The 22,096-nt window shown below is 55.9% G+C and overlaps 2 protein-coding genes across 3 annotated transcripts; one reads left to right on the forward strand and one right to left on the reverse strand.

Annotated features, from left to right (window-relative positions):
• Positions 1-286: 286 nt before the first annotated feature.
• ubl4a (ubiquitin like 4A) lies at positions 287-4,255 on the reverse strand. The gene is made up of 4 exons (XM_080185212.1): positions 4,131-4,255; positions 2,906-3,011; positions 1,405-1,598; positions 287-655 (listed from the first exon to the last, which is right to left on the reverse strand). The coding sequence occupies exons 1-4, from the start codon at positions 4,176-4,178 to the stop codon at positions 545-547; spliced, it is 459 nt and encodes a 152-aa protein (XP_080041338.1). The 5' UTR covers positions 4,179-4,255; the 3' UTR covers positions 287-544.
• A 2,620-nt stretch (positions 4,256-6,875) lies between these two features.
• On the forward strand, positions 6,876-18,997 carry naa10 (N-alpha-acetyltransferase 10, NatA catalytic subuni). 2 transcript variants are annotated; one of them, XM_080185210.1, is made up of 8 exons: positions 6,876-6,959; positions 9,585-9,683; positions 9,945-10,003; positions 10,547-10,592; positions 11,058-11,173; positions 14,904-14,948; positions 16,214-16,298; positions 18,645-18,997. In XM_080185210.1, exons 1-8 carry the CDS (start codon positions 6,939-6,941, stop codon positions 18,894-18,896), a joined length of 723 nt encoding a protein of 240 aa, XP_080041336.1. In that variant the 5' UTR covers positions 6,876-6,938; the 3' UTR covers positions 18,897-18,997. The 2 variants fall into 2 exon arrangements, with proteins under 2 accessions (XP_080041336.1, XP_080041337.1); XM_080185211.1 differs by having other exon boundaries at positions 18,650-18,844.
• Positions 18,998-22,096: the final 3,099 nt, after the last annotated feature.

Genomic DNA, 22,096 nt, shown 5'->3' on the forward strand with positions numbered 1-22,096 from the left:
GAGAGGGACTATAATTTATTCACTTGTGCAAATGAGGGCAAGGTTCTTTACACACCAATCCAGCCGCAGCGCAGGGCGCTCCCTCGGCACCGACCCCCCCCCTGCAGCGCGGGGCGCTCCCTCGGCACCGACCCCCCCCGCAGCGCGGGGCGCTCCCTCGGCACCGACCCTGGAAGTTTCATTCTGGATTCCTGGAGTATTTCTCTGAGTGGTTGGGGCAGGTCTCAGGGGGGTTAAGTGCTGTGGAACCCGTCCCTTACTGACTCAGACGAGACCTCCCCCTCGCTCAGACAGATTTGATGCTTTATTCGTAGAAAGTTTTCGCTCCACCTCCTGCTGATGTTGAGAGTTTTAATAATTCACATTCAGAGATCAGGCTAGAACATTCCAGAAGGAAGCAAGCTCACTCTGAGCTCTTCAACCGTGCAGCCAAACACAAAGACAAGAGAAGGATGAATGAGGAACAGAGAGAGAGAGAGAGAGAAAAGAGAAAAGCAGCGAGGGGGTGACCTCTGGGTGGGGGACAGACACCCTCACACAGTCCCTATTCCAGTAAGGTCACCTCCATCAGCTCTGCCGAATCTGGGTGGAGAATCCGTGTGGACATTCGCTCGATGTCATCCAAGCTGAGGACTCGCAACGTCCGCTCATAGTCCTGAGGGAGGGAGAGAGAGAGAACGAGAGTCAGAGACAGGAGAGACAAGGGGAGACATGAGGGGGAGTGAAACAGAGAGAGAAAGAGGAAGGGGAGAGAAAAAGAGAGAAAGAGGAAGGGGAGAGAAAAAGAGAGAGATGGGCGGGCAGGTGGGGGGGGGGAGAGAGGGGCAGGCGGGTGGGGGGGGAAGAGAGGGGCAGGCGGGTGGGGGGGGGAAGAGAGGGGCAGGCGGGTGGGGGGGAAAGAGAGGGGCAGGCGGGGGGGGGGGGGAAGAGAGGGGCAGGCGGGGGGGGGAAGAGAGGGGCAGGCGGGGGGGGGAAGAGAGGGGCAGGCGGGGGGGGAAGAGAGGGGCAGGCGGGGGGGGGAAGAGAGGGGCAGGCGGGGGGGGGAAGAGAGGGGCAGGCGGGGGGGGGGAAGAGAGGGGCAGGCGGGGGGGGGGGGAAGAGAGGGGCAGGCGGGGGGGGGGAAGAGAGGGGCAGGCGGGGGGGGGGGGAAAGAGAGGGGCAGGCGGGGGGGGGGGGGAAGAGAGGGGCAGGCGGGGGGGGGGGAAGAGAGGGGCAGGCGGGGGGGGGAAGAGAGGGGCAGGCGGGGGGGGAAGAGAGGGGCAGGCGGGGGGGGGAAGAGAGGGGCAGGCGGGGGGGGGAAGAGAGGGGCAGGCGGGGGGGGGAAGAGAGGGGCAGGCGGAGTGGGGGGAAGCGGGGCAGGTGGAGTGGGGGGGGGGGGGGGGGGGGCGGGGGGGGGGTGAGTACCTTCTGCAGCTGATCCAGAACTTTCTGTGCGTCGGCCGGTGCGAAGTGTTTCTCCAGGATTTCCCACACCAGTTGCCAGGGCTGGGCTCTGCTGGGCTGGGCTGTTCCATCTGGAGAGAGTCTCTCTGCTGGTTTCACCACCAGGTTCAGTTTGGTGTTGTCCCTGATCCCGTAATCAGTCAGTCTGTGTTCATCTGCCAGCGGGAACCATCCACTCTCGTCAGGTCACAGGCTTCACAACGCCACACATGGGCTCCCCCCACTGCCCCCTCCCCGGGGTCCCTGCGCCATGCCCCCTCACCGCCCCCCTCCCCGGGGTCCCTGCGCCGTGCCCCCTCACCGCCCCCCTCACCGGGGTCCCTGCGCCATGCCCCCTCACCGCCCCCCTCACCGGGGTCCCTGCGCCATGCCCCCTCACCGGGGTCCCTGCGCCATGCCCCCTCACCGCCCCCCTCACCGGGGTCCCTGCGCCATGCCCCCTCACCGGGGTCCCTGCGCCATGCCCCCTCACCGCCCCCCTCACCGGGGTCCCTGCGCCATGCCCCCTCACCGGGGTCCCCGCGCCATGCCCCCTCACCGCCCCCCTCACCGGGGTCCCTGTGCCATGCCCCCTCACCGGGGTCCCTGCGCCATGCCCCCTCACCACCCCCCCCCAGGGTTCCTGCACCATGCCCCCGCACCCCCGGGGTTCCTGCACCATGCCCCCGCACCCCCGGGGTTACTGCACCATGCCCCCTCACGCCCCCCCCCCGGGGTTCCTGCACCATGCCCCCTCACGCCCCCCCCCGGGGTTCCTGCACCATGCCCCCGCGCCCCCGCACCCCCGGGGTTACTGCACCATGCCCCCGCACCCCCGGGGTTACTGCACCATGCCCCCTCACGCCCCCCCCCCGGGGTTCATGCACCATGCCCCTTCACCCCCCCCACCCCCCGGGTCCCTGCGGCCCCCCACCCCCGCACCCCCTGCACCATGCCCCCTCACCCCCCCGCCCCCGCCGTCCCTGCACCATGCCCCCTCACCACCAGCACCCCCCAACACCCCGGGGTCCCTGCGCCATGGCCCCAACACCCCCAGCGTTTCTGTGCCACTGGGGATTCCCCCCCAATTGCCCTGGTGTCCCTGTGCTGCAGACACCCCTCCCCATTCCCCAGTGTCCCTGTGCTGAGGACCTCCCCTCCCCCTCCCTGTCCCCGCCCCCCGCCCCCCCCCGCCGCCCAAGTGTCCGTGCACCACGGGGACCCTCCCCCACAGCCCCCCGGTGCCGCAGACCCCCCTCCCCGTCCCCCCAGTGTCCCTGCACCGCGGGGGCCCTCCCCCAGTGTCCCTGTGCCACAGACCCCGCTCCCCCTCCCAGTCCCCCCAGTGTCCCTGCACCGCGGGGGCCCTCCCCCAGTGTCCCTGTGCCGCAGACCCCGCTCCTCCTCCCCCGGTGTCCCTGTGCCGCAGACCCCCCTCCCTGTCCCGGTCCCCCCAGTGTCCCTGCACCGCGGGGGCCTTTACCTGACAGAGCCTTGCCCTTGTACAACAAGCGCTGCTGAACCACGGGAATTTTCATCTTCTCGGCGATGATCATCTTCACTGCGGCAACCAGCTCATTCTCAGGGACCTGGAGAAACAGAGAGAGTCTGAACACAAAATCACTCACTGCTCACCTATCCCTGTAACCTCCTCCAGCCCCTGCACCCCCTCCCTATCCCTATAACCTCTCCAGCCCCTATACCCCCTCCCTATCCCTACAGATTTGTGCGCTCCTCCAATTCTGGCCTCTCGAGCATCCCCCGATTCCCATCGCTCCTCCACTGGGGGTGCTCCCTGACCATCCTTGTCCTGTGGAATATCTCTCAATCTTTTGGCTGGAGAGGGAGCAGCTCTGCTTTGTCTGTTGGAGGGTGTTATGCAAAAACAAAGTGTCGTGGTGGGCTATTACGCTCTGGGGGGCATCACTCAGCTGTGTAGCTGCTCCTGGAACGAATGTCGTGCTGACTCAGATGGGGAGGGCAGAAGTTGGGGGGGGGGGGGTTTAAGCTTTGTGTCAAGGTGTCCTGCAGGTGCAAGTTGTAGCTGTGGTGCTGAGCTATTAGACTATGGGGGGCTTCATTCAGCTGAGATGATGCTTCCCCGGATGAATATCTAACTCTGATAGTGAGGTGGGGAGTGGGGGAATTAAAGGGGAGGTTTCTCCGGGGGCGGGTGGGTGGTGGAGCGGTTTAAAGTGGTGGGGTGGGGAGATTAAAGTGGTGGTGGGGGGGGAGATTAAAGTGGTCGTGGGGGGGGGAGATTAAAGTGGTCGTGGGGGGGGGGAGATTAAAGTGGTCGTGGGGGGGGAGATTAAAGTGGTGGGGGGGGAGATTAAACTGGTGGGGGGGGAGATTAAAGTGGTGGGGGGGGAGATTAAAGGGGTGGGGGGGAGATTAAAGGGGTGGGGGGAGATTAAAGTGGTCGTGGGGGGGGAGATTAAAGTGGTCGTGGGGGGGGGAGATTAAAGTGGTGGGGGTGGGGGGGGATTAAAGGGGTGGGGGGGGATTAAAGGGGGGGGGCTTCTCCAGAGAGATTGAGATCAGAGGGTGTTTTTTGGGGTAAACACATTGTGGGGTTGTTGAGGATCTGGATCCAGTATCAGCCCCTCACTATCCGGGTTCCCCATTTCTCACTCCCTCCTATCAGTCCCCCTCACTATCCGCCCCCTCCTCCCTCAGTCCCTCACCCTCCTCTGCCTCTCCCTCACCTCCAGCCGGCACTCGGTCCCATGCAGCAGTTTGATGCTGAGCTGCATCTCGCCCCAAGCCTGAGGTAGGCCGCAGCTTAAAGGGACAGGCGCCCACCGCCTGGGTTAAAGGGACAGGCGCCCACCGCCTGCAAATGTTAAAAGAGCAGTCGTCATTGGAGATGCAGAGAAGCTAAAGGAGCAAGACCCAGGTGTGGGGATACAGCACCTGGAGGAGAGCCCCAGGTGGGAGAGGATTCCTTAAAGGCCCAGTCCCCAATGCCACGGAATTGGGAACCAGCAAACCAGAACACCAACTCTGAACGGAACCCAGAACCCAATCACATTCAGACAAATAATTACCAGGAACAGCCCAATACAGGAGAGAAGAGCTAGTGGAAAGTGAGAGGAATGCACACACGGGCTTGTGAAAGTCTCGATAACTTGCATTTAACCCAGAAAATAATTTCTATAAACTGTAAAACTATCAGACTTGTTTTAAAATACAACTCACTCCCAAGAGTATTGCTGTTAATAAAACTGACATGCACACACACTTCTGGTCAAGTTATTGACCATTATTAATCACGATTGACTATATTTACAATGGCCAAACCAGTGTCAACATGTCACAGGGTAATTCCACCTCCCACCACCCAAGGCACTGCAGTGCCATCAGCAGCCAGAAAGGACATGTCAGGATCCCCCAAAGCTCCTCAAAATCAAATACTCCATTGAAAATATGTTCACTGTTGTAATGTTAAGTCAGTAAAAAGTCTGACAACACCAGGTTTTAGTCCAACCTATTTATTTGATAATATACTCGCAAGCTTTCGAGGGGTTACCCTCTTCGTCAGGTGAATGGAGAGTTCTGGCCTCAGACAGAGCATATAAAGCACAGACAGTTTAGAGATTACTGATTAAAATGCGAATCCCCACACCCAACCTGCTGTTCAAGACCTGAAGTGGCTGATAATGTGAGTGGTAGGAGCACTGATCACAGTTTAAAGAGATGTGTATTGTCTCCAGACAGTACAGTAAGTGAGGTTTTGCAAACCCAGGCAAGTCACGGGGGTTACAGATAGTGCGACATGAACCCAAGATCCCTGTTGAGACCGTCCTCATGTGTGCGGAACTTGGACGGTCTCAACAGGGATCTTGGGTTCATGTCGCACTATCTGTAACCCCCGTGACTTGCCTGGGTTTGCAAAACCTCACTTACTGTACTGTCTGGAGACAATACACATCTCTTTAAACTGTGATCAGTGCTCCTACCACTCACATTATCAGCCACTTCAGGTCTTGAACAGCAGGTTGGGTGTGGGGATTCGCATTTTAATCAGTAATCTCTAAACTGTCTGTGCTTTATATGCTCTGTCTGAGGCCAGAACTCTCCATTCACCTGACGAAGAGGGTAACCCCTCGAAAGCTTGCGAGTATATTATCAAATAAATAGGTTGGACTAAACCTGGTGTTGTCAGACTTTTTACTGTGTTTACGCCAGTCCAACGCCGGCATACCCACGTAATGTTAAGTGGCAGATTTGCTCACAGCAAGATGCCCAGATGTGCAGAATGAGGCCATTGGGCCCATCAAGTCTGCACCGACTTTCCAACAAAGCATCTTTACCCAGGGGCACCTCCTCTGCCCTATCCTCATAACCCCATGCATTTACCATGGCCAATCCACCTAACGTACGCATCTTTGGACATCAAAGGACAGTTTATCCACAGAATCCCTACAATGCAGAAAGAGGCCATTTGAAAATTATATCACCCTCTTCATAGAATCCTTACAGTGCGGGAGGCCATTCAGCCCATCGAGCCTGCACTGACAACAATCCCACGCAGACCATATTCCTGTAACCCCATGTATTTACCCTAGCTAATCCCCCTGACACTAAGGGACAATTTAGCATGGCCAATCCACCTAACCTGCACATCTTTGGACAGTGGGAGGACCCGGAGGAAACCCAGGCAGACACGGGGAGAATGTGCAGACTCCACACAGACAGTGACCCGAGGGTGGAATTGAACCAGGGTCCCTGGCACTGAGAGGGAGCAGTGCTTACCACTGTGTCGCTCTATCAGTGACCGTTCCTTGAGGTTAAAGGCCAGGACTTTGTCCTCATTAAGCAGGGGACAGCAAAGTCACTCATTCATTTGGGTATCACTGCTGTGAATCCATCCATCTGGAACCTCCTGGCTACATCAGGTTCAGGAATAGGATCCAAGATCAGGAAGATCCCAGTTTGATTTACCTTCCATGACTCTGAATCACTGACCATTCCCCTTTAAGAATGGGTGGGACCGAAAAGTCAGACCCTCCAGTTGATTGGCTGAAACCTGGTCCCGGGTGGCAATCACGATTGGTAAATGCACCTGTCAATCAGTTATAGTACCACACCTGATTGGTCTAGGCGGCTGTCAATCCAAAGCTGCGCTTCCGGATTGTTTCAGGGCCAGAGTGTGGCACTGTTGAAGAGTACTGTCTGATTGGATTAGGCAGCTGTCGATCAGCACCTTCCTGATGTCGATTGGACAATCGGTCCTTTCCGGCCGGCCATTGGATTGGCTGAGGGGCAGAGAGGCGGTCGGCTGTGATTGGCGAAGAAGGATCGGATCGCTGATTGGTGGAGAGGCGGTTGGCTGTGATTGGCGTGAGGGGCCAGGATAGGGCCACTGATTGGCGGAGAATCGGTTGTGATGATTGGCTGAGAGACTCGGCGGCTGCTAATTGGCGGGGAGGCGCGGGGGGCGGTGCGGTTGAGGCCTGCGGCCTGGGGACAGTCAGTGTGAAACTGCGGCTCCGGGAGTGGGAAGCGGCACCATGAATATCCGCAACGCCCGGGTGAGTGAGGGAGCGGGGCTGTAGACACAGCTTTGGGGGTGGGGGGTGGGGGGTGGAGTGGATGTGTCAATGGGCGGATAAAGAATTCTATGAAAGCGGCTCCCCGGTTCAGAGTCTCTGAGAGACGCCTTCCCCTCCCCCACCCTCCTCACGCTGCACAAAATGGCGGACAACAGGCCCCGCCCAATTCCGGGGCCGCGCCCCCAACGAAGGCCCCGCCTCGAGTCCGGACCGATTGTCCATGCCCCGCCCCTAGTCCAGGCTTTATTATTTATATCCCGCCCCCAACCAGTGAAGGTGTCACCCAGTAAGCCCCGCCCCCAACCAGGGCACGCCCCATTCCCAGGCCCCGCCCAGCCCAGCCCACCTGTCATTCACCAAGTCCCGCCCCCAAATCAAGCCACGTGTCATTCACCATGCTACACCTTCACTGGCCCTGCCCTCAACCCAGACCACGCCCCATTCCCATGACAACTACGCCCAGAACCCAAGCCTGTGCTCCTCCCCAGACCACACCCCTTCCTCAGGCTCCGCCCCACTTCTGAGTGGAGCCCCCCCCCCCCCCCCCCCCCATCTATAGTGATAGTCTGGAGTCCTGATTTTGAGGGGGAGGCAGGCAGGCATGAAGGAAGATCGATCCCAGTCTCTGCTGCACCCTCTGGACCAGAGGTGCGAGGAATCAGGATTCCCCCTGTGACGGCACGGTGACCCAGTGGTTAGCACTGCTGCTTCACAGTGCCCGGGATCCAGTTTGATTCCTGGTTTGGGTCTCTGTCTATGTGGAGTCTGTACGTTCTCCCCATTTCTGCATTGGTTTCCTACAACAGTCTGAAAGACATGCTGGTTAGGGTGTATTGGCCGTGCTACATTCTCCCTCAGTGTACCCGAACAGGCAGGAGTGTGGCGACTGGGGGATTTCCACAGTAACTTCATTGCAGTGTTAATGTCAGCCTGCTTGTGATACTAATAAATAAACTTTGGGTGGCCTATCACTCTTTTCTATCATCATTCTAAACTTTACCATACAGTGATCACTATTTCCTAAATACACCCGCACTGAAACTTGATCTACTTGGCCCATCTCATTCCCAACATCCTTTCTTGTTGGACTGGACCTTCGTTGCTGTAGTAAATTCTCCCCAGCCCAATCTCGGCAGCAGGCCCCTTGAAGCAGCAGATGTCATCTGGTGTTCCTGATCAAGCTCAAACTGTCTTTAATCCCCCCTCATCCTGGGATGGTAGCACTGTCTTACGAAGAGAGATTATGGCAAACTGGGGCCTGTCTCCCCTTACGGTTTTGAAGAGTAAGAGATGATCTGATTGAATCCATCAAAACACTTGTGCAGAAGAGCACAGAAAATATTGACTGGGGTGCTACCAGGACTTGATGGATTGAGTTATAAGGAGAGGGTGGATAGACTAGGACTTTTTTCCTCTGGAGCGTAGGAGGCTGAGGGCTGATCTTATAGAAGTCTATAAAACAATAAGGGGCACAGATCAGCTAGATAGTCAATATCTTTTGCCAAAGGGAGGGGAGTCTAAAACTAAAGGGCATAGGTTTAAGGTGAAAGGGAAGAGATACAAAAGGGCCCAGAGGGGTGTTTTTTTCACGCAGAAGGTGGTGAGTGTCTGGAACAAACTGCCAGAGGTAGTAGTAGAGGCGGGTGCAATGTTGTCTTTTAAAAAGCATTTAGACAGTTACGTGGGTGCGACGGGTGTAGAGGGATCTGGGCCAAATGTGTGCAATTGGGACAGGCTTAGTGGTTTAAAAAAGGGGGCAGCATGGACAATTTGGGCCGAAGAGCCTGTTTCCATGCTGTAAACCTCTATTACTTTATGAGTTAAAAAGATAGCGAGGGTGGAAGAGGGAAAGTGATTCCTTGAATTTGTGAAGTCTAGAATCAGGGGAAGCAGTTTCAAAATAAGGAGGATTTTGATTTGATTTCATTTTGGTCCTTGTATTGGGATACAGTGAGAAGTGTTGTTTCCTGGCTGCTATACAGATAAAGCATACCATTCATAGGGAAGGAAATGAGAGAGTGCAGAATGTAATATTACAGTCATAGCTAAGGTATAGAGAACAGCTTAATGCAAGGTACGTCTATTTAATGACGGCGGCAGGGAAGAAGCTGTTCTTGAGTCGGTCGGTACGTGACCTCAGACTTTTGTATCTTTTCCCCGACGGAAGAAGGTGGAAGAGAGAATGTCCAGGGTGTGTGGGGTCCTTAATTATACTGGCTGCTTTTCCCGAGGCAGTGGGAAGTGTAGACAGAGTCAATAGATGGGAGGCTGGTTTGAGTGATGGATTGGGCTACATTCACAACCTTCTGTAGGTTCTTGCGGTCTTCTGTGAACGTTAAGGGATGTTGGGAATGAGATGAGTCAAATAGATCAAGTTTCAGTGTGGGAGCATTTAGGAAATAGTGATCATTATATGGTAATGTTGAGAATGATGATACAAAAGAGGGCATAATGTGGAGTTAAAGGCCACAGAAGTGTCTGATCATGAACTGGCGGAGCAGGCTGGATGGGCTGAATGGCCTCCTCCTCCTGTTCACTGTTTGGCTGGGGAGTGAGGGGACAGGGTAATATCAGTGTGTGACTATTCCCCTCCTCTGTTTTCAGCCTGAGGACCTGATGAACATGCAGCACTGCAACCTGCTGTGTCTGCCAGAAAATTACCAGATGAAGTATTACTTCTACCATGGCTTATCGTGGCCCCAGGTATGATCTGCCCGACAGCGCGGCGCTCCCTCGGCACCGACCCTCCGGCGGCGCGGCGCTCCCTCGGCACCGACCCTCCGGCGGCGCGGCGCTCCCTCGGCACCGACCCTCCGGCAGCGCGGCGCTCCCTCGGCACCGACCCTCCGGCGGCGCGGCGCTCCCTCGGCACCGACCCTCCGGCGGCGCGGCGCTCCCTCGGCACCGACGACTGGCAACTGTTCAGTCATGTTCTTCACTAACTGGCTTTCTCCTTCCCTCCAGCTTTCTTACATTGCAGAGGATGAGAACGGAAAGATTGTGGGTTACGTTCTGGCTAAGATGTAAGTAAGAGACAAAGTTGTGTTTGCTCATTCAGCTGTACAGAATGTTAGGCAGACATACAGCGCAGAAACAGGCCATTTGGCCCCTCGGTTCCGCCTTGGTATTCCTGCCCTACAACAGACTTCTCACACCTCTCGCTCCATTTCCCCCATTCTCCCACATCTTTCTACTCCTTTCACCCTCGTGTTTATTTAGCTTCCCCTTTTGAACTCGTCAACACTATTCTCCCCCCACCCCGGGAGCGAGTCCCACATTCTACCCCCCTCCCCCTGTGGGAGCAAGTCCCACACTCTCCCCCACTCCCCACATCCCCTGTGGGATGCAGACCAAGTAGGGGCAGAGGATTTTTAGCTTAGTTGGGGCAGCATGATCAGTGCAGGCTTGGAGGGCTGAAGGGCCTGTTCCTGTGTTGTAGTTTTCTTTGTATCCATCCCGAGCCAGTCATTGAGCCACCGTGTCATTCGCTGTTTGTGAAAGTCCCTCGGAGGGATTGACTCTGTTTTCACTCTAAGTCTGAGGGTTTACTTTTCTCTCTCTCTCAGGGAAGAGGATCCTGACGATGTTCCTCATGGACACATCACCTCCCTGGTAAGGAGCGGGTTAGAGGGCAAGACTGTGCCTGGCACGGATGCCAGATGGTGGGATGGAGACCGGAGTAGGGGAGGACAGAAACTGGGACTGGGAGAGGGAGTGGAGGGAGAAGAGGGACAGGGAGAGGAGGTCCGGAGACTGGGTGAAGTGGGGGAAGGGGAAACCTGTGAGAGGAGAAACGGAGACTGGGAGGCATGGGGAGGGGAGAGGGGGTGCAGAGACTTCCGGGGAGGGTGGGGGTGCGGCATAGACCAGGGTGGGGAGGGAACCACAGGGGTGGGATTGGGAGACTGATTCCAGATACGGAGCTCTGGGTGAACGGGATGGAGAGAGGGAGAATGGTAATAAGGGACGGGCTGAGGAATCGAGGTGGGTGAAGGGATGCACTCTTCACTGATCTCCCTCCCTAACCCTGACTCCACCTCACATGATCGGATGTGAGTTATACTCTTCTTCCTGCAGGCTGTGAAAAGGTCACACCGGCGGCTAGGATTGGCCCAGAAGCTGATGGACCAGGCGTCCAGAGCCATGATCGAGAATTTCAATGCCCGATACGTTTCCTTACACGTTCGCAAAAGGTAATCTCGCCATCCTCTTCCAGGGCGCCCCCCGTTCTGGACTCGGGCCCAGGGCGCGTTGCGGGGTTCAGTGTGTATGTGTGAGTCTGTGGGGAGTGTGTTGCGGGGTTCAGTGTGAGTCTGTGGGGAGTGTGTTGCAGGGTTCAGTGTGAGTCTGTGGGGAGTGTGTTGCGGGGTTCAGTGTGTGTGTGAGTCTGTGGGGGGCGTGTTGCGGGGTTCAGTGTGTGTGTGAGTCTGTGGGGAGTGTGTTGCGGGGTTCAGTGTGAGTCTGTGGGGAGTGTGTTGCAGGGTTCAGTGTGAGTCTGTGGGGAGTGTGTTGCGGGGTTCAGTGTGTGTGTGAGTCTGTGGGGGGCGTGTTGCGGGGTTCAGTGTGTGTGTGAGTCTGTGGGGAGTGTGTTGCGGGGTTCAGTGTGAGTCTGTGGGGAGTGTGTTGCGGGGTTCAGTGTGAGTCTGTGGGGGGGCGTGTTGCAGGGTTCAGTGTGAGTCTGTGGGGAGTGTGTTGCGGGGTTCAGTGTGAGTCTGTGGGGAGTGTGTTGCGGGGTTCAGTGTGAGTCTGTGGGGAGTGTGTTGCGCGGTTCAGTGTGAGTCTGTGGGGAGTGTGTTGCAGGGTTCAGTGTGTGTGTGTGTGAGTCTGTGGGGAGTGTGTTGCAGGGTTCAGTGTGTGTGTGAGTCTGGGGAGTGTGTTGTGGGGTTCAGTGTGAGTCTGTGGGGAGTGTGTTGTGGGGTTCAGTGTGAGTCTGTGGGGGGCGTGTTGCGGGGTTCAGTGTGAGTCTGTGGGGAGTGTGTTGCGGGGTTCAGTGTGAGTCTGTGGGGGGGCGTGTTGCGGGGTTCAGTGTGAGTCTGTGGGGAGTGTGTTGCGGGGTTCAGTGTGAGTCTGTGGGGAGTGTGTTGCGGGGTTCAGTGTGAGTCTGTGGGGGGGCGTGTTGCAGGGTTCAGTGTGAGTCTGTGGGGAGTGTGTTGCGGGGTTCAGTGTGAGTCTGTGGGGAGTGTGTTGCGCGGTTCAGTGTGAGTCTGTGGGGAGTGTGTTGCGCGGTTCAGTGTGAGTCTGGGGAGTGTGTTGCGCGGTTCAGTGTGAGTCTGTGGGGAGCGTGTTGCGCGGTTCAGTGTGAGTCTGTGGGGAGCGTGTTGCGGGGTTCAGTGTGAGTCTGTGGGGAGTATGTTGCAGGGTTCAGTGTGTGTGTGTGAGTCTGTGGGGAGCGTGTTGCGGGGTTCAGTGTGAGTCTGTGGGGGGGCGTGTTGCAGGGTTCAGTGTGAGTCTGTGGGGAGTGTGTTGCGGGGTTCAGTGTGAGTCTGTGGGGAGTGTGTTGCGCGGTTCAGTGTGAGTCTGTGGGGAGTGTGTTGCGCGGTTCAGTGTGAGTCTGTGGGGAGTGTGTTGCGGGGTTCAGTGTGAGTCTGTGGGGGGGCGTGTTGCAGGGTTCAGTGTGAGTCTGTGGGGAGTGTGTTGCGGGGTTCAGTGTGAGTCTGTGGGGAGTGTGTTGCGCGGTTCAGTGTGAGTCTGTGGGGAGTGTGTTGCGCGGTTCAGTGTGAGTCTGGGGAGTGTGTTGCGCGGTTCAGTGTGAGTCTGTGGGGAGCGTGTTGCGCGGTTCAGTGTGAGTCTGTGGGGAGCGTGTTGCGCGGTTCAGTGTGAGTCTGTGGGGAGTGTGTTGCGGGGTTCAGTGTGAGTCTGTGGGGAGTGTGTTGTGGGGTTCAGTGTGAGTCTGTGGGGAGTGTGTTGTGAGGTTCAGTGTGAGTCTGTGGGGAGTGTGTTGTGGGGTTCAGTGTGTGTGTGAGTCTGTGGGGAGTGTGTTGTGGGGTTCAGTGTGTGTGTGAGTCTGTGGGGAGTGTGTTGTGGGGTTCAGTGTGTGTGTGAGTCTGTGGGGAGTGTGTTGTGGGGTTCAGTGTGTGTGTGAGTCTGTGGGGAGTGTGTTGCGGGGTTCAGTGTGAGTCTGTGGGGAGTGTGTTGCGGGGTTCTGTGTGAGTCTGTGGGGAGTGTGTTGCGCGGTTCAGTGTGAGTCTGTGGGGAGTGTGTTGCGCGGTTCAGTGTGTGTGTGTGAGTCTGTGGGGGGCGTGTTGCGGGGTTCAGTGTGAGTCTGTGGGGAGTGTGTTGCGGGGTTCAGTGTGAGTCTGTGGGGAGTGTGTTGCGGGGTTCAGTGTGTGTGTGTGAGTCTGTGGGGAGTGTGTTGCGGGGTTCAGTGTGAGTCTGTGGGGGGCGTGTTGCGGGGTTCAGTGTGAGTCTGTGGGGAGTGTGTTGCGGGGTTCAGTGTGAGTCTGTGGGGGGCGTGTTGCGGGGTTCAGTGTGAGTCTGGGGAGCGTGTTGCGGGGTTCAGTGTGTGTGTGAGTCTGTGGGGGGCGTGTTGCGGAGTTCAGTGTGAGTCTGTGGGGGGCGTGTTGCGGGGTTCAGTGTGAGTCTGTGGGGAGTGTGTTGCGGGGTTCAGTGTCTGTGGGGAGTGTGTTGCGGGGTTCAGTGTGAGTCTGTGGGGAGTGTGTTGCGGGGTTCAGTGTCTGTGGGGAGTGTGTTGCGGGGTTCAGTGTGTGTGTGAGTCTGTGGGGGGCGTGTTGCGGAGTTCAGTGTGAGTCTGTGGGGAGTGTGTTGCGGAGTTCAGTGTGAGTCTGTGGGGAGTGTGTTGCGGGGTTCAGTGTGAGTCTGGGGAGCGTGTTGCGGGGTTCAGTGTGTGTGTGAGTCTGTGGGGGGCGTGTTGCGGAGTTCAGTGTGAGTCTGTGGGGGGCGTGTTGCGGGGTTCAGTGTGAGTCTGTGGGGAGTGTGTTGCGGGGTTCAGTGTGTGTGTGAGTCTGTGGGGAGTGTGTTGCGGGGTTCAGTGTGAGTCTGTGGGGAGTGTGTTGCGGGGTTCAGTGTGTGTGTGAGTCTGTGGGGAGTGTGTTGCGGGGTTCAGTGTGAGTCTGTGGGGAGCGTGTTGCGGGGTTCAGTGTGTGTGTGAGTCTGTGGGGGGCGTGTTGCGGAGTTCAGTGTGAGTCTGTGGGGGGCGTGTTGCGGGGTTCAGTGTCTGTGGGGAGTGTGTTGCGGGGTTCAGTGTGTGTGTGAGTCTGTGGGGGGCGTGTTGCGGAGTTCAGTGTGAGTCTGTGGGGAGTGTGTTGCGGGATTCAGTGTGAGTGTGTGGGGGGTGTGTTGCGGGGTTCAGTGTGTGTGTGTGAGTCTGTGGGGAGTGTGTTGCGGGGTTCAGTGTGAGTCTGTGGGGGGCGTGTTGCGGGGTTCAGTGTCTGTGGGGAGTGTGTTGCGGGGTTCAGTGTGTGTGTGAGTCTGTGGGGAGTGTGTTGCGGGATTCAGTGTGAGTGTGTGGGGGGCGTGTTGCGGGGTTCAGTGTGTGTGTGTGGGGAGTGTGTTGCGGGGTTCAGTGTGAGTCTGTGGGGAGTGTGTTGTGGTGTTCAGTGTGAGTCTGTGGGGGGTGTGTTGCGGGGTTCAGTGTGTGTGTGAGTCTGTGGGGAGTGTGTTGCGGGATTCAGTGTGAGTGTGTGGGGAGTGTGTTGCGGGGTTCAGTGTGTGTGTGAGTCTGTGGGGAGTGTGTTGCGGGATTCAGTGTGAGTGTGTGGGGGGTGTGTTGCGGGGTTCAGTGTGTGTGTGTGAGTCTGTGGGGAGTGTGTTGCGGGGTTCAGTGTGAGTCTGTGGGGGGCGTGTTGCGGGGTTCAATGTGTGTGTGAGATTGTGGGGAGTGTGTTGCAGAGATGGAATGTTAATCCTTGTTCAGTAGATGATGCTCGAATATTAGTTTGTGATTTTCTTTTTTTCCTGTTACAGCAATCGAGCAGCTTTACATCTATACTCGAACACGCTAAACTTCCAGTAAGTGCGGTCTAGACCTGAACTCATCCTCAAATTTCCCTTTCCCCCCTCCTTGCTGCTGCTGAACTCTGCCTTACGCCCCTCTGCGGTCCCTGTGCTTCTCCCGAGCTTGTTCCCCGATTCCCAGGACTCCACCGTTGGTGGTGCTGCCTTCAGTTGCCTGGGTGGGAGGTGGGACAGGGCTGTGAGCTCTGGTGTTCCCTCCCTGAACCCTTCTGCCTCACCACATCATTTTCTGTCTTAAGATATCCTAAACTGAAAGCTTGATATCCTATATTTACCAGTTCCAGATTCCCATTCCCATTTGTGAGAGGAAGTGCTTCCTGACATTCCCCTCCCAACGCCCCCCCGCTCCCCCCACTGTCCTGGCTTGAGACAATATACATCTCTTTAACCTGTGATTGTCCCTGTCTCCACGCACATTGTCTGTATGTGTAAAGATTTGATTCCCTGTAAAGACTTGCATTCCAGCCATTATCTTGCAATTGAGTGTTCATATCTGCCGTGTTTGTGAACCCAACTGTCGGCTCAGCCGATGAAGGAACAGCGTTCCAAAACCTCATGATACCAAATAAACCTGTTGGACTTCAACCTGGTGTTGTGAAACTTCCTACTGTCCCCATCCCAGTCCAATGCTGGCATTTCCACATCATGGCTAATGAGAATGAGAAACTTAAGAGAATTTAGTATCAATGAAGAAATATCCCAGGAGAAATTACTGGGGCTAAAAGATGAGAAGTCCCCTGCACATGATGCTTCCATTCAAAGGTTTTAAAAATGGTGGCGAAAGATATAGTGAATGCATTGGTTTTGGTCTTCCAGGATTCCCTAAATCCTGGAGTGGCTCCCAGGAATTGGAAAGTAGTCAATGCAATCCCAACATTTGAGAAAAGGAGCAGAAATAGACCACTCAGTCCTTTAAAACTGGAGCTGAAGGTATTGTCTGACTCAGTGGCACGATGGCCAGCATTACTGTCTCAAAGCCCCAGGGATCCGGGTTCGATCCCAGCCTTGGGACATTGTCTGTGCAGATTCTGCACGTTCTCCTTGTGTCTGTGTGGGCTTCCTCGGTGCTCGGTGGGTTTTTTCCCACAGTCTGAAAGACGCACTGGGTTAGATGCATCGGCCGTGCTAAATTCTCCCTCAGTCTGCCCGAACAGGCATGGTGACGGGGGGAGTTTCACAGTCACTTCATTGTGGTGTTAATATAAGCCTACTTGTGACACCGATAAATAAACTGTCAATCCTTTCCCCCCCCCATGCAGGATCAGTGAGGTGGAGCCCAAGTATTACGCTGATGGCGAGGATGCATATGCTATGAAGAGGGATCTGACTCTAATGGCTGATGAGGTTTGTTTGTCTCTTGTTGTTTGGGAATAATTTTCCAGAGAAGCCTGGCCAGTGGAGATTCAGTTGACGTAGAGAAGGTGTTTCCGCTTGTATGGGTCTGGAAGGTGGCGGGAGAGAGACCAGAACTGGGTCTTCCGGTATGTGCAAGACTGAGACAGACAGATTTTTAATCAGTGAGGGAATGGAGGATTACAGGGATAAGACGGGAAAGTGGGAGCTGTGGATTATTTCATCACGATGTGGGTATGCCGGCGTTGGACTGGCGTAAACACAGTAAAAAGTCTGACAACACCAGGTTTTAGTCCAACCGATTTATTTGATAATAGACTCACAAGCTTTCGGGGTTAGTCCCTTCGTCAGGTGAATGGAGAGTTCTGGCCTCAGACAGAGCATATAAAGCACAGACAGTTTAGAGATTACTGATTAGAATGCGAATCCTTACATCTAACCTGCTGTTCAAGACCTGAAGTGGCTGACAATGTGAGTGGAAGGAGCACTGATCACAGGTTAAAGAGATGTGTATTGTCTCCAGACAGCACAGTAAGTGAGGTTTTGCAAACCCAGGCAAGTCACGGGGGTTACAGATAGTGCAACATGAACCCAAGATCCCTGTTGAGACCGTCCTCATGTGTGCGGAACTTGGCTATCAGTCTCTGTTCAGCGACTCTGCGCTGTCGTGTGTCGTGAAGGCCGCCTTGGAGAACGTTTACCCGAAGGTCAGAGGCTGAATGCCCGTGCCCACTGCTTCATCACATCAGTCATTGAATGTTGGAGCAGACTCGATGGGCCAAATGGCCTCCCTCAGCTCCAATGCCTTATTTAAAGCTTATTTATTAGGGGAGTTCTGAGGGTTGAGGGGGTTTAAAAGTTTAAAAAAGTTTTTAGGAAGTTTATTACTGTCACAAGTAGGCTGACATTTACACTGCATTGAAGTTACTGTGAAAATCCCCTAGTCGCCCACACTCCGACGCCTGTTCGTGTACGGGAGGGAGAATTTAGCACGGCCAGTGCACCCTAACCAGCACGTCTTTCGGACTGTGGGAGGAAACCCACACAGACACGGGGAGAACATGCAAACTCCACACAGACAGTGACCCAAGCCGGGAATCGAACCTGGGTCCCTGGTGCTGTGAGGCAGCGGTGCTAACCACTGCCACTGTGCCACCCTCATTCTGAGGGGGTGAGGTTAGGTTGTGGAGGGGTTGGGAGTTGGAGAGGGTGTGGGAGGGTGCAGTGGTTCTGGGTGTGTGGGTAGTTTGGGGAGGGTGGGGGGGGTAGTTTGGGAAATTGTTGGCGTTGTGGAGGGGTGTGATGTTTGGGAAAGAGTAGGGTTAGTTTGTGGAGGGGTTTGGGGGCTGCTGTCTGTTGGTAGTTTGGGGAGGTTGGGAGAATAGGGGGTTGAGTTCTGGAGGAGTGTGGTGTTTGGAAAAGGGCTCAGTGTTAGTTTGTGGAGGGGTGGGGGGGGCGAGGGAGCTGCTGCGTATGTTGGGTTAGTTTGTGGAGGTGTTGGGATTTGGGGAGGGTGGGGGTGGTGGGAGGGCTGCTGTGGGGGTTTCTGGGGGTGGGGTGGTTGCTGGGGGGGTTTCTGGGGGGTGGGGTGGTTGCTGGGGGGGTTTCTGGGGGGTGGGGGGGCTGTTGGAGGGGTTTCGGGGTGGGAGGGCTGCTGCAGGGGTTTCTGGGGGTGGGGATGTTTCTGGGGGAGAGTGGGGTGGGGGAGCTGTTGGGGGGGTTTCTGAGGGTGGGGGGGAACTGCTGGGGGGGTTGGTTTCTGAGGGTGGGGGGCGACAGCTGGGGGGGGTGGTTTCTGAGGGTGGGGGGGGACAGCTGGGGGGGCTGGTTTCTGAGGGTGGGGGGGGACAGCTGGGGGGGGTGGTTTCTGAGGGTGGGGGGGGACAGCTGGGGGGGGTGGTTTCTGAGGGTGGGGGGGGACAGCTGGGGGGGGTGGTTTCTGAGGGTGGGGGGGGACAGCTGGGGGGGGTGGTTTCTGAGGGTGGGGGGGGACAGCTGGGGGGGGTGGTTTCTGAGGGTGGGGGGGGACAGCTGGGGGGGGTGGTTTCTGAGGGTGGGGAGTTGCTGCGGAGGTTTCTGGGAGCAGGGGGGCTGCTGCGGGGGGAAGGGGGGTTTCAGAGGTTGGGGGTTTACTGCGGGGATTTGGAGGGTGGGGGGTTGCTGCGGGGGTATCTGGGAGGAGGGGTTTTTGGAGGGTGGGGGGGTTGCTTTGGGGGGTTTCTGGGGGGAGGGGGGGTTTCGGAGGGTGGGGTGGGTGAGGGGGCTGCAGTGTACGTGGCCTCTGTCACTCCGGGGATCTGGGGGGATCCACTTCATTGCTATTGGCTTTTTCTCCAGTTCAGGAAACAAGCGGACACAAGGGAGCGTCTGAAACCACTGGTACTGGCCTCCCTGGACCACCGGGCCCACCACCGGTCTAACCATCTCTCCGAGTGCTGCCGGGATGACAAGTGCGCGGCGGGCGTGCTGAGCAGGGGCCGCGAGGGGGCTGAGGACAGCGGCGACAGCAAGGACGTCAGTGAGGTCAGCGAGGCCACTGAGAGCACGGACATCAAGGACAGCTCAGAGGCATCGGACTCAGCCTCGTAACGGCACAGGGAGATCCCGTGGAACAGGGACAGCCCCCCCACACCATGCCATACGGCCTGTCACAGCACTGACTTCGCCCTGAACATCCCCCCCCCCCCCCACTTCCAGCCCCCAGACCAGACGGACTCGCTCTTTCCTTTCCCCCCTGCCCCCTCTCCCCTTTCCCCCCCTGCCCCCTCTCCCCTTCACACCCACTGACTGTCCATCACCCTTTCCCTATTGTCCAGTCCTGGAATTCTGCCTCCCAGACCTTACATCCATCGGCATTTGCAGGATGGGCCCCCCACCTTTGACATCCAGACCCCTCTTGATAACAAGGGATTGCGTGCGGTCAGTGGTGATGCATCACTTTCAGTGCCGAGGTGTCCCAGGCTCAGCCCGCCTTGGCACCCCCTTGCCCCTCACTCCCGCTGCTGATCGGTGCCATTCCGGACCACTCTCCTTCCCCTGGTCCTGCGTTACAGCGGCCAGCACAGCCAGAGGGATCCCGCCATTCCCGGGATCTCGGAGTTTGTGGCCAGAAGTTTGATGACTTGAACCTGATTTGGTTTTACCGCGTTGCCCTCTTTTCCACCCCCCCCCCCCGCCCAATCCCCTGCTTGGACCCCCAGCCCTTCTCCCAGGAGCAGCAGTGAGATCAGAAATGTTCTTGAAACCGCCCCCCCCACCCCGTCCCTCAGTCTCCAGGTTCCTGATGCTCGGAGAAGCGAGGCCTGGGATTCACACAGGGACATGTTGTGAACTCTGAATAAACAGCATTGGAAAAGGGAGGAGCTCCGCATGTGTGTCTTGCGCCTGTGTTATTGGAAACGAGAGGTTCGTGCCACTTTCTGCCAACGGAGATTGTGGTAGCGAGCTGGAGCGCGATACACGGTGGCTGAGCACGCGATTGACAGCTTCGAGCGGTGGTTGAACGCAAGACCAAGCTCGCATTCTGTAACAGTTGAACGCGAGTCCAGGCTCGCGTTCTGTGGCAGTTGAACATGAGTCTGGGCTCGCGTTCTGTGGCGGTTGATCATGAGTCCACGTTTCGACTGGTTAGGTGGGCCTGGATAAGATGTAGGTACAGTCTTGTGGGCTGAATGGCCTCCTACACTGTAGGAATTCTATGATTCTAAGTTGCTAAGGTGGACAGATATCCAATTACAGAGGAATGTAATGCAAAGCTAGCATGTGGTCTAAATATATGTTAAAGACTGGAGCAGAAACTCCAAGGTGCTTTATGAAGTTAGCTTAGATCCCCAACTTTTGCATTTGATTTTGGCATTAGGGTGATCATAATGTGTTTCACTCCAAGTATGATCCCAGTGACCCACTAGGAAGCTTTTACTAAAACAAAGTCTATTTAAGAACACAGTTGGAATTAACGAAAGAATTAGCGTAACATTTACCAATTAAAATACTTAAACATGACAAAGTACGAATCTTAACAGCTAGTTATCTCTGTTGTTCCAATTCAGTGTGTTCCCCGCAAATATGAATCCCGTCTTTGGAACCAGTGAGCACAGATGCTTGTGGGGGTACTAGATGTCCAGCCTTTTGGCACTTCTGGACAGAGATCCAGGCAGTGGATTTCAGGCAAGGATTTATCCTTAACAGCAAAAAAGAAGGGCTGGCCATCATCTACGAAATTAAACAATTCACCATGTGGGCGTCACTCTGTGGTCATCACCAATCACAAGCCGCTATTATGGTTATTTTTGCAAGGACAGGCCTATTCCCCCTAACACATCGGCCAGAGCACAGCTTTACTTTCAGCAGCACAAAGTTCCAACACAGACCAGGTACTAAAATACAGAACGCAGATGGTCTGAGTCACCTGGAATAGTTTAGGTTAGAGGATCATTAGATTAGTTGCACTGGTTGGCGCAACATCGAGGGCTGAAGGGCCTGTACTGCGCTGTAATGTTCTATGTTCTACCTTTTACTGCCTCAAACCATATCACCGCTCTCCGTACCACAGGCAATAGTGTTAATCTTCAACCTCTCGGATACGCTGCTGGGATCAGACTCCAGAGAGAGATTCCAGCATAAAGTGTGTGGGCCTCAGTTCATGGCACCTTGACAACTTGGACCAACTCAAACTGTTCCAGATCCGCAAGAGGCAAAAACCTCACCCACCAACCCAGATAATCCCAGATCCCCCTCATCCACCCACCCAGATAATCCCGGATCCCCCTCACCCACATAATCCCACTCACCCAGATAACCCCAGATCCCCCTCACCCACCTATCCAGATAATCCCGGATCCTCTCACTCACCCACCCGGATAATCCCGGATCCCCCTCACCCACATAATCCCGCCCACCCAGATAATCCCGGATCCCCTCACTCACCCACCCAGATAACCCCGGATCCACCTCACCCACATAATCCCACCCACCCAATCCCCTCACCCACCCAGATAATCCCGGATCCCCCTCACCCATCCACCTGGATAATCCCAGATCCCACTCACCCACCCACCCGGATAATCCCGGATCCCCCTCACCCATCCACCCGGATAATCCCAGATCCCACTCACCCACCCACCCGGATAATCCCAGATCCCACTCACCCACCCACCCGGATAATCCCGGATCCCACTCACCCACCCACCCGGATAATCCCAGATCCCACTCACCCACCCACCCGGATAATCCCGGATCCCACTCACCCACCCACCCGGATAATCCCGAATCCCCCTCACTCACATTATTGGTTATTGATCTACTGATTGATATATGGATCTGTTTATTGAATTAATGATCAGTTAACTGAATTGTAGATCAATTGGTTGATTTACCGATCAGTTAATTTTTTTTATATTAATCAGTTAATCGATTTATTGATCAGTTGATTGATTTGTTGATTGGCTAATCAATTGATTTATTGATCAGTTGATTGATTTATTGATTGGCTAATCAGTTGATTTGTAGATCGATTTATTGATTAATTTATCGATAAGTGATCTACGAATGGAAAATTCTGGAAATCTGTGCAGCAGCTTGCTGATTGGCTGAAAGCGCACCACCCCGCCCGGGAGGCCTTGGAAGCTGATTGGACCGAAGAAATGTCAGTCAAAAAGGCGGATGGGCGCCACTTCTGATTGGAGAATCTCGACGTCAATCATGGCCAGGACGTGGTTGATTGGCTGAGCGGGGGGGTGGGGGCGGGGCCAGGATGCGGCCTGTTTTGATTGTCCGCGTGGAGCCGGGGC

The sequence above is a fragment of the Carcharhinus amblyrhynchos genome, unplaced genomic scaffold (genome assembly GCF_965287045.1).
Source record: "Carcharhinus amblyrhynchos unplaced genomic scaffold, sCarAmb.v2.hapA chromosome_1384, whole genome shotgun sequence".
Classification (NCBI taxonomy): Eukaryota; Metazoa; Chordata; class Chondrichthyes; order Carcharhiniformes; family Carcharhinidae; genus Carcharhinus; species Carcharhinus amblyrhynchos.

What these genes read in the sequence shown, in the direction of transcription:
- ubl4a (XM_080185212.1), bottom strand. Translation starts at nt 4,178, where the DNA reads ATGCAGCTCAGCATCAAACTGCTGCATGGGACCGAGTGCCGGCTGGAG. An exon ending in GGACCGAGTGCCGGCTGGAG is followed by an intron (nt 3,012 to 4,130) that starts GTGAGGGAGAGG and finishes CTGTTTCTCCAG; the next exon opens with GTCCCTGAGAATGAGCTGGT. An exon ending in TTCTGGATCAGCTGCAGAAG is followed by an intron (nt 656 to 1,404) that starts GTACTCACCCCC and finishes TCCCTCCCTCAG; the next exon opens with GACTATGAGCGGACGTTGCG.
- naa10 (XM_080185210.1), top strand. Translation starts at nt 6,939, where the DNA reads ATGAATATCCGCAACGCCCGG. An exon ending in ATGGCTTATCGTGGCCCCAG is followed by an intron (nt 9,684 to 9,944) that starts GTATGATCTGCC and finishes CCTTCCCTCCAG; the next exon opens with CTTTCTTACATTGCAGAGGA. An exon ending in GGTTACGTTCTGGCTAAGAT is followed by an intron (nt 10,004 to 10,546) that starts GTAAGTAAGAGA and finishes TCTCTCTCTCAG; the next exon opens with GGAAGAGGATCCTGACGATG.